At 22.5% G+C, this 12,292-nt stretch overlaps 1 protein-coding gene and 1 non-coding gene across 2 annotated transcripts in view; one reads left to right on the top strand and one right to left on the bottom strand.

Moving 5' to 3' along the window:
• Positions 1–12,292, top strand: part of LOC113560733 (calcium uniporter protein, mitochondrial) — a 66,476-nt gene that overhangs the window by 6,860 nt on the left and 47,324 nt on the right. The window contains exon 2 of the mRNA XM_026966823.1: positions 6,515–6,632. Coding sequence (XP_026822624.1) covers positions 6,515–6,632 — 118 coding nt within the window. The remainder of the gene's footprint in view (positions 1–6,514; positions 6,633–12,292) is intronic.
• Positions 759–840, bottom strand: Trnas-aga. The gene has a single exon. It is a non-coding gene; the product is annotated as a tRNA-Ser (tRNA).

Raw genomic sequence — 12,292 nt, 5'->3', positions numbered from 1 at the left:
TCACCAATTAAATCAAAGTTGGTGTGAATAATACAACTAATTGGACGTATATAATATTATACCATTTATTCAAAATGCACTAATTTCTTTCTTTACATGTACCTATATACACGCAACATCTGACCCTTCATCGGCTTACAGTATCCCTGTTAATATATAAAAATAATAAACAATTAAATTAAAGTAGTATTATAAGTATTATAGTATTTTTCATATCTAGTTTGTAATACATTTTATAAATAACTATATATAGCATGATATATTATTAATTTTTTTTTCGTTTTATTCTCTTGAAAGATTCCTATAACTTTCAATGGTTTTATATAAAAGAAATAAGGTTTTATTTTAACTTTTTATGTAAGTAAAAATAATTAACATAATTTTTGTATGACTTGTATTATTGATAATAATATTGTATGACATTATTTATTTTACATATTCAGAAGTACACATAAATAACAATAATATTATAAATATTGTTTATTATATAATAGTATTATATAATACTATTTATATTACAATGTAATACATTTATTTAAAAATATAAAATCATCATAATACACTATTACAATAATACCCATAATCTATATGTAATAAATAACAATTAAAAAAACAAACATTATTTATACATTTTTTGTTTACAATTTAAAACGTTCAGAAGAATATGTAAATATTCTTTTTATTTTAGGAAATAAAATAATTAAAAGACGACGTTCAAATAATTTACTTAAAATTTCAAGAGAATTTTAAAATTTAGTCGCAGTCGGTAGGATTCGAACCTACGCTCCCAGAGGGAATCTGATTTCTAGTCAGACGCCTTAACCGCTCGGCCACGACTGCTTACTGACTAATTTATGTGAGTAAATACATGTAGCTACGTTGTGTCGATATGACTTTATAACTAATGTATTATCAAAAAATAGTAAGTCCTGTATTTTTGATAATATAAATTAAAAACACACATATCATTATACACGTAAGTAATATATTGTGTATTATCTATATTTACTCATTAATAGTGTATCTATAGAATGTATTAAATAGATTTAATTTATTTAATATAATCTGTGGTATCTCTATTAATTGCATATAAATTGTTTTGATTTTAACATAAAAATTATAGCAATAATTTTAGGGACTTATAAAATAAGTTTTAATTAATAAGTATAAAAAAATGAATTAACTTTTTAAAATATACTTATTTATTTGTAGCTAATAATTTTTATTCGTGTGCAATGTGCTGAGCGCAGATGTACCATGTAGAATGTAGATTTCAATTACTAATTATTAATAACTAAATTTTGTAAAAATATATATTTTTATTGTTATTTTAAAGTTAATGTAGATAACTGTAATGATTAATGAAATCAATTTTCATACTATTTTATTATTATTTCAATAATTATAGAATATGGACTGAGTACATTGTAATATTTCTACGAGCTAAGAGTACAATATCTAAAGAAATGTATTTTAAGAGTTATATGTTAATGCCAAGTTCTGAATAATTATGGTCTTTCGTTTTTGTCAAGAATCCAATTTTCTTGTAATAAAACTTTGGTTTTTGTGGTAAATATTTTTTTCTTTGGAGACAGAAATATTTTCTATATCTATACATTTTAGATGGACATAAATTTAAAATCAAAAATTCTCTTGAGCGTAGAATAAATTGTATTTAGTAAGGAACGTTTTTGCGTTCAACTCCTTTATAATACAGAATTAATTATACCTTTTTGATTAACCTATAAAAAAGAACGAGCTTTTAAAAAATTCAGAAGAAAATTCTTGGTTGGTTTTTTTGGTTCTTCTTTGTTTGTTATTACTACCTATAATATTTTGATATAACTTTTGTGTAATTTTTAAAGAAATTACTTTTTCATTTATTTAGATATATTTCATCTGATGTTTATAATACGATTAGTTACCTATTAAAAACAAATAAATCATCGATATTAAAATACGTAAACAACGTTTCATTATATTTATTTATCATAAAATATGCATAATATTGATACAAATTTATTTAATAACCATATAAACATTGGCTGAATAATTATTATAATTTGCAATATATTACAATTATTATATTATAGTATACTATTATTATATTATATAATATTATCGTACTTTCATATTTTTTTTATATAAAATATATTAAATGGTTACAAGTATAATTATTTTATTTTAGGTAAACAATTATCATACGAGTTTAATTTTTTTATTACCTACGTGGGTTACGTATATTTAAAAAATACCTACCTATTGAATTTCTTATTTATGTTTTATATTTATTCATCAATAACTTGGTTAATTTTTATTAAAGAATAACAATTTATTAATATTTAATACGCAGTATCTAATTCGTGTGCATTATTGATCGGTAAATAAATCACAAACTATGTAATTATTACGAATATAATATGTACATTTGAAGTAAATAATAAAATATGACCAACTGGTTTCAATGTCCACATTTGGATGTGATGTCATTAATGTGGTGCGTCGAGGTCAAGTACCTAGTATACTCCATTTCACAACTGCGTCACCGTTTAGCATGATACAGTACGATACATGCATTTAAAATGTGTATTTTGCGTTTCGAAGGCGTTATATTATCATATACTATTTAATTGTACAAATTTTCTTTCAAATAAATAAATAATTGTATTCATTATATATGTGAATTTAGTTTAATAATAAGAATTCTTTATTATGGCCAAATTTATTTAAGTATTATTTTACTATAGACGTAAATGTGGAAGACTTAAAATCACAGAGTCTGGCGAGACAGGTTGAAGGATAAACAAATTGCTAAATAAAAATAATATTACAAAACGTTATGTGGTAATTATTAATAGAAGTAACTAATAATAAAGATCATTGGAAAATTTAGCTTTAATATACAATAATGACTATATTTTGTATAGATCTTATAAAAACTGAATAACTTATAAGTACCTAAAGTATATTATGTAGACATTGACAGTGGAGTAGCCACATCCCCCCATCGGTGGTATTAATTTAATATAAATCCTGCCAATCTTGGCTACGCTATTGGAAATTGGCAATTAAAACAGTATATTGAGAGATATTTGAATGCATTGAGACCTTTCTCAAACCTCTACACGTCATATTCTAAGTATTCGATATACATACTACCTTATTTTTTTATTAGTCAACCATTTATCTTGAATTAAAATATTTTAAAAACGTTCCAAATATAGAACTTACAACATACCCGTGTTATATATTTGTCTTAATGTATTTTATAATAAAATAATCGCTTCATTTAAATTTTAATATACGATAATTTTATTTAAAAAAAAAAACTAATTCTACAAATAAACAAAATAAGTCAAACTACTATGAAATATTTTTAAATTTTTAGTTTAAATCAAGCAATGAAGTTATATTATAAATAATTATCATTCTGGATTAAGATAATGTTATACCCGCATGTGTTGTCTTTGTCTTACTAACGTACATCATAGCTAATTTGCGTTCAGCAAAACACATTTTATGTTGTTAGCTTTAATATTGGAGTCAATTTACCTATTATCAAAGTTAAAGGTAAGAATATTATTTAGCCATCTAGGATATGCCATAAGCTTTTATTGATTTTATCATTTTAAAGTAAGTTATAGTTATGTAAAATATTACAACTTTAAAGTGTTCATAACTCACTTTAAAATTATAATATTAATAATAATAAAAAAATGACGTATCTTAAATAATAAGTTTGATGATAGGTAGATTGGATCCAATATTAAAGCTAACAACATAAAACGTGTTTTTCTAAACGCAAATTTGCTATGGTATACGTTGGTAAGACAGAGACAACACATGCGGGTATAACGTCCTCTTAAATTTAAAGATAAGAATATTATCTAGGGCATCTCATAGGTTTTTATTGATATCTTAATTTTTAAGTGAGTTATAGTTATGTAAAATATTAAAACTTTAAAATGATTGTAACTCGCTTAAAAATTAAAATACCAATAAAAGCTTATTGAATGCCTTAGATAACATTATTACCTTTAAGTTTGATAATAGGTAAATTTCATCTAATATTAAAGCAAACATCACAAAATGTATTCTGCTGAACGAAAATTTGGTATGATCTACATTAGTAAGACAGAAACAACACATGCAGGTATAACGTCCCTTAAGTTTAATATGATTTATGCTAGTAACATTTAATTTTACTTGGTAACTGTAAAACAAATAAAGTTTTAAAAAATTATCGGTCATATTTTATACGTACACATAATTATTATTACATTGCGTAAAATCCAGCAATGTATTTTTAACTTTAAAATAGCGTTAATGTATTGGAGTTTTTAATTTAATAATTAAAATTTGACATTCAAAACTATAGTTCGTTCATGGACATTATCTTTGGCGTCAACTTAAAGAATTTAGATACTGGCATTAAATTTGAAGTTTATTTTTTTGGTGATTTTCCAAAAACTGTACAATGTGTAATCAACTCAATAATAGCAGTATGACACTAAACTCACAAGTTTGAAATATGCATTATTTTAAATTATTCCTTATTATTTATTAGTTATTAATTTATTATGTAGTTTCTATCATATAATAAATCCGATGCAGGCTAAACAATCATACCTATGGTTTTTATGTCATAATAATATACTCATTTCTATTGTACGTTGTACAATATACGTGTAATACATATTTTTATTAAAACGATTTCATCGTTGTTCCACCAACTTAAATATTTATGAACCAACGGGCATGCACACTGCGTACGATATCTAACTAATAAATACGTAGTTTGCATTTACGATTGTTATTGCAACATGTAATAATATTCTATGTCCCAATAAAAGTTAGTTTGTGTTTTTATTATTGTTTAATTTTGTTCAATTAATTATTATTTTTATCAATAGTTTTAGAAAATGTATTCTTAAGTTTAATATTAAATAAGGATTAAAATATTGATGTAATCATTAAATACAATACATAATATAAAAAGATCTAAAAAAAAAAATTAAAAAACTTATAAAAAAATGTGTATAAATTATATTCACATATATATCAAATTTAAATTGATTTCCGCATACGTATATCTTTTAAAAATAATTAAAACCTCAACATAATATATATGACTATTGTTAATTTTTTACTTTCTAATCAATAGACAATATTATTTCCTTTATGACATTTTTTTTTTAAATTTTTTTCTAAATAAAAATAAAATGCGTTTGTTTAATTATGTACATATGTATATACCTATATTATAGTAGAAACACTAGAAACTTTGCGCAATTTCTAGATCCAAGTGTCCAGAACTATAATATTACAAACATCAGACCCTATCTTTGAATAAGCTAGTGTTAATAATAAATATTAAGAATATAAAAGTTAAATTACTACACATCGAAGGATTATAGCTTTTCTTTTTATTAATATTAATAACAATTATTATTAGCCTAGGGAAACATATAAATACTATTATGGATTTTTGTAATACTAGAGAAAACATATGATATTTACAGTTTTTTATCTACCTAAGTCTATTTGTTTGAAAAATTTAAAAATATTGGCGGTGTTGTTTTGATTGAGGGCTTCTTCAAGTAATGTAGGATTGTTGTCTGTTGAGAAGATGTAAAGTTGGGTATTTGGGGTTGTAGATAATTAAGTGTGTAATTTTAAGGGGAGTTTTGCTTGATGTCACTTGATGGATCGGGTTCCTTAGTTATTAAATATAGAAGTATGTAAGATGGGAGTGGCCAATTATGGCTCTGTTTATAACTATTTATTCTCTCCTATAGATGAATCGTCCGGATATGCCCATTTGGTAACAGTTTTTTTGATGTTCCTCAGTTTGTTGTTGTCTGTATACAATCCCAGCTGTTTTTCCATGTTTTTATTATCCATTTTCGAGCTTGGTGTTATAACTTAAAAAATTTGATTTTTTTTTGTATGTTTCGTATGTTTTTTTTATAATAAATTAAGTATTGGGATATAAGGAAATTTAAAATGTATGTATAATATCTTATTTATAAATATTTATTGAAAACATTTAATTCAAATCGCATTTGTAAAGTAATCTTCATATTCAAATAGGAAAGAATAAAATTATAAATATATTATTTTAATTGGCTATATATAAGACTATATAATCAACGAGTAATGGTTTTAATGATTATTATAATTTTCATACAATTAACTACTATGCATTTAATTTGAAAAAAATGAATTAAATGAAAAAACAGACATTATTGTAAAACCAATATACATTGATTCCAACATTCAACATTTTAAAATACAAAAAATTATGTTAAATGTACGAGTATAAATAGTAAAAAGTATAAATAATTAGATTTGTTTTCTTTTTTATATAAATATTCTTGTGAATAAGTTTTAATGTTTTAATTATCATATATTAAATTTATGTTGTCATTATATAATGGTAAATTTAGTACCTGCCTTTAATGATTTATAACAATTACGTTCAAATAGTATCTTATTAATTGCATTTTTGCAGGTTGTGCAGCGATGCCGTCGTCACAATTGCAGACGATGGTCCAGCTCAATGTCTACAGTGTTTTCGGTCGATGATAATGAAGGAAAACAAATATTAAAGCCTTCATATGAAAAGTCAGGTAAAAAAAGAAATACTACTAAAAATAATTATTTATCATGTGGTTTTACATATGCATTTTATTAATACCATTTAGGTACAAGATTGGTCATCTTATTCGGTAATTTTTTTTATAAATTCTATAAAAAAAAAACAACACACACACACATCTTTGTAAAAATCAATATTTTTACCGTTCCATCCAGTATAAAAAAAAGAACATAATTACTTGACCTATACATCATATATTATACTACTATAGTACAGTAGAATCTCGATAATCTGGTCGTTCAATAATCCAATACGTATAGTAATCTAGCTATATTAACCTATACGTACCAATATGTATTTGTATATAAAGTTACTATCGTAAACGATAAAACGTTAGATAAAACTAAGTAATAACAGATTAAATCCGATTAAACCTGTTAGATATTTTATTTTTATTCAGTTAACGTTTAAGTAAAATAAGGTTACTTACTTTTTAATAATTAATAAATATTTTTTTAATTTTTAAATAAGTAAAACTGCGTTTTTATGTGAACCCTCATTAATCCGCTGTTTTCGTTATTCTGGCAATAGCGTGGTCTGATATCAGTCAGATTACCGAGATTCTACTGTATACCTATGTAATATAATATAGTGCAAGGCACCCAATGCAGAATTAGAATTTACCGCGTACCATGGGATTTTAGTTTATACTACCCACTTAAACAGCCTATTTTATTGTAACTGAAATATCAGTTACACACAAGTATACAATGATCGGTACTCTACGTCTCTAAAACATACATTTATTAAGTAAAAAAATATTACAAATTGAAATGAGTTATGAATAATCGACAAAATTATCGTTAAACGATAAGTATTAACAAAAATCGCTGTCATGGAATGGAATGGGAAAACAAGGAATGTATATTAAAGCGCGACTGCATGCCAATAATAATCACTAAACTTTAAAAATAATTTAAAAATATATTTTGTTATAATTAATTGAGCAATACAATTGTTAATTTTATCATTTATCAAAACAATTTCATATTTATACTAGAAATGTTTAATAAAAGGAAATATTATATCATAATAATTAATAACTATTGTATATTGAAATTTAATTTTGGGACATTTGGCCGTCCCGAAGCTCTTTTACGGGACACGGGGTGGGGAAGCTATTTTCCAAACTAGTATTGTCAGGCTAGTGATATCCATTATTTTTCTTCACCAGGTCACTTTAGTTAACAATTATTTTTGAGCGGGCTATCAAATATAAAAATACAAATGATTACAAATACCTATATAGGAAAATTATATTGGATTTAGATTGGGTATATACTTTGATAGAAATAGACAAAATATAATATAATTATTTAGTTTTATCGTTATGCTCTTAATAGTGTACACTTGTGAGTTGATATTAAATTGTATAATTTCTATATTTTATGTTAGAAATTTGTAACAGACCAGGTAGAATAGTTTGCGTATATTATATTTACACATTTCTCGTAGACCAGTTCAATTCGGGACTTGTTGCAATCTTAGACTTAGATTTATGTCCACTACTCAGTGTTAAACATATAAAAAATGTATAATAAGTATAAATCCTTGTATATTATATACATTGTACCTATATAATATTTATATAGTATTGAATCTTTTTTATTGTTTAGTGAAAAGAATACCTAATTTATATCAAAATATGTTTTATAGCCAGATGGTTTTTTATAAAAATAGTATTTATTATATTTTTTTTAGTAAGAATTTTTTGTATGTATACAATATTATAATAATATAATGCTCTTTTGAAACTCGAAAAATCACATCATATTACGTTATATTTAAACCTAAAACAAATTCATAGAAATGTATTGCTCTCTAAGTTTCATCCGGGGAAGGCAATTTTAAATCCTGATGTTCCCTTCAATATGAGCTCGAATTTAGTGTATTTACTTATGATTAAAATTTAGTTTTGAATATTTGTTGAAAAATGGAATATAGCGTTATTCTAAATAAAAAAAAAATGATCAAGGAAAATAGGATAATATATGTATTAATTAAGTAAATATTTTATTTCAGCACATTTAAATGATTTTATATCTACATAAAGATTTTAAAATATTTTTTATTGATTATTGTAACCTTAAAGTATTTCATGAATACAAATGGTTGTATGTATAACACTATAAAACATTTATATTTATACTATGAATAATGTATCCTTATATCTTCATTTTTATTTATTTTTCGTTTAACACGTGAAAACAATTACATTATTCTCAATACTTAAATAAATGATTGTAATTAAAAGTAACTTAGGTACCTATGATGTATAATTTTTTAGTTAATTTAACTAATATATCATACTATCATCGAAAAGTTAAATAAATAAAAAAAATGTTGAACTTAAAACTAATTTAAAATTAATTTGATGTAAAATACCTTTATGTTAATTTGTATATAATTTCATACCTAGTTCATTGTTACTTTTTTAAATAAAGTGATAGAAAAAAAGTTTAATATATAGTTGATAGGTAGCTCATGGTTTTATTATATGAACATAATATATGATTATCTAATTATATCGTAAACAATTAATTAGTTGATTCACTTTATAAAGCATTTTAAAATGTTATTTAAATAAATATTTTAACCATTAACTTTTTGGAATAATATATCTAAACCATAATATTTGGATTTTTTTCGAAGCCCATTTCAATTTATGTTGATTGGATTAATATACAAGTAGATAATATTTATATTCCTACGTAAAGTTAATTTATTCTTTACTCTATTGAGTTGGTAAACCTTAAAACTTTTAATATTTTAAATTCTAAGTGGAATGACTACTGTATTGAATTTTCAATTATGATATGTATATTTTTTGTTTGTTTAGGTATGTAAATACGATTTATAGTGAGAAAATGCTTTGATCTTCAAATTTAAGGAATATTTCTGGTAGAAAATTGAAATTAGTTGATACTTTTGGGTAAAAATTAAGAATTCTCAGTACTTTTCGAAATAACCGGAAAAAAATAAAAAATAAATTAAAGAAAAATGGGAATTTTTACGTTAATCATTTTTAACTAAATCAATTTGTTTTATTTTGCCATAATTCCAAAACAAAACCGTATATACTTGTAATGTTGATTAAAAATATTCTTATCATAATAATTGTCTAAAGTGAATATTTTTATAGTTATTACTGAATATATTACTGCATGTCAAATAAATACATATTTTCAAATTATTAGACATCTTGAAATTTTAAATTCATATTTGACTTATTTACTTTTATTGGATTTTTAAAAAGCTTAAATTATTTTGTTAAGGTTAATAGTGAACGTGATCTCTTTGATCAAGCAGTAGAATTATCTTAAAATTCAAATTACTTATTAATTTTTTTTTTGAGAATTTTTTCGCCTAAGAAAATTATAACTAAAAAAATAACTATAACTATTTGTAAATGTATTTTTTTTATTACCTTCAGTACCTAGAATTGAAAATGTAATGAATATAAAAATGATCTGATGTATGCATAACTGATCAATACTTAGTACTTGTATTTGTTCTAAATTATTTTCTTTCCGTTGAACATAATATGTTATTATTTTTATAAAGTTTTGTTGTATTTATATTTTACATTATGGTTGCATTAAACACAAGAATTATTATATCGTACTTTTTTGAAAACTTTAATGATTAAACTTAACGATTTGACAAATACAACTGTTACCCAAAGTTGAAATAAGTTAATGTTTACATTTATCAGTACATACAACCTAAAAATATATTTCATAGTAAGCCTGCATGTACCTAGTTATTTAAAGTTTAAACATGAGTTCATACTTGCATGTCACCATTTTATGTATGATAAAAGTAAAATATAAGGATCTTAGTTGTTTATTATTTATTATTATAAATAAAAGAGCATATTTAATTAATAGATAAATAGAAATTGAAAATAATATTATATATAATAATAAATAAAGATGTATATAACATGACATATGTTTAATATGTAATTAAAATATTTGAATATAAAAAATTATGTAGGTGGTATTCGTATTTATCTAATCAGACATATATTTTGGAATATATTTATAATATATTCTTACAATAATTGAATAATTTATTTATAAGAACATATCAAGTTATATATTATCATAGGTATATTAATTTACTACTTACAGTACCCATTACTATCCAAAATGCAAATTCGTAACAGTTATTAGAATTTATAGTTTGTTTGCTTAAGTTATTAGGGTTAATTTTATGACTAATAATATAATAATGAATTTAACTAATTAAATGGTTACCTAAACATAGATTTTGTATAACTGACAGGTGTATTATAACTTTTAACATATACAATGTATAATAATTTTCCCTAGAATTGTTTTAATTATCTAGGTTAATAATAAATTAAAATATTTTTATTTTCTAGTTATTAAAAAATATTTACAATTTTCTAATGTTTGGTAGTTTAAAATAAAAATCAACTTAATTTTTATAATTTATCATTATTTCAAAATTTTGCTTTGTTTATTTTATTATTAGTTCTACAAAGGTGTCTTTTTATAATATTAATCAAGATTAAAACCTTTACTTTTTAGGCTAAATTATAAAAATACATAAATGCTTCTTACAATCGCAAGTATAAAAAACAGGGAATAGTAAGTAACCACTTTGATGTACATAAGGATTCGAGTGATCGTCATTTAGTAGGTCATTGTAAGGTATATTTGTTATTTGTTATTTTTAATTCAATGATAAATAATTGCTAAAAACGATTTTGAACGGAAGCCTATATTATTATATAAATTTTACTATTAGTAAAATTGTAGTTAACATTAATTTTTGCCAAAAATATTTGCAATTATATAAAAAGATTAATATTTAATTATCATATTAATATATAGAATGTATATCATATTATGTTATTGTTATTAACCCTAAGGGATATCGACTTACCGTAAAACAATTTGAATAGGTTAATAGTATAAATAGGTAATATAATAAAATGAATGTAAATGTTGAACAATGTCATTATGTATATAAAATATAATGATAGATAAACGTGAACATTTTTAATCTAATTGAATAATATTTTGTAATTAAAACCGTTATTTTCGTAAAAAAATATCTTACTTAGTCCAAATTATATAGATTGTTTAGTTTTAGTATTAATTATTTATGAGTAACCATGTATTCAATTTTCAATTCTTTGTTACAAAGAATGAACATTATATACAATTTATTTAACTACAAAATAATTTGCAAATCTTTGTGATTTAATGAATTTTGTCAAAATTTGAAGATGAAATGCTTATAAAACAAAAATCGCTCCTATGTATCTTTAATATTTTTAAATGGGTATTTTTTTATAATAAAAACTAATGAGGATCATTGAATTAAATTTTTATCTTTTTTAATCTAAAATTTTTCTATTAATATTAAATGTCTATTTTAAAATAAATTGAAAATATTTATTAGTAACTCTAATACTCTAAATGAGTAAAAATTTTTAAAAATTATACAGTGTATAGCAAATGCAATTAAAGAAATATGGTGAAAATTTTAAATATTGACATTAATTTGTTTTTAAATAATATCAAAATAAGAAAATCGATTTTATCAAATATTGGTTTTGAAAAAAAATTCCTATTTTACCATAATTTCTTTTTG

This window comes from Rhopalosiphum maidis, chromosome 1, assembly GCF_003676215.2.
Source record: "Rhopalosiphum maidis isolate BTI-1 chromosome 1, ASM367621v3, whole genome shotgun sequence".
NCBI classification, from domain to species: Eukaryota; Metazoa; Arthropoda; class Insecta; order Hemiptera; family Aphididae; genus Rhopalosiphum; species Rhopalosiphum maidis.
This window is presented reverse-complemented; position numbering and strand designations above follow the sequence as displayed.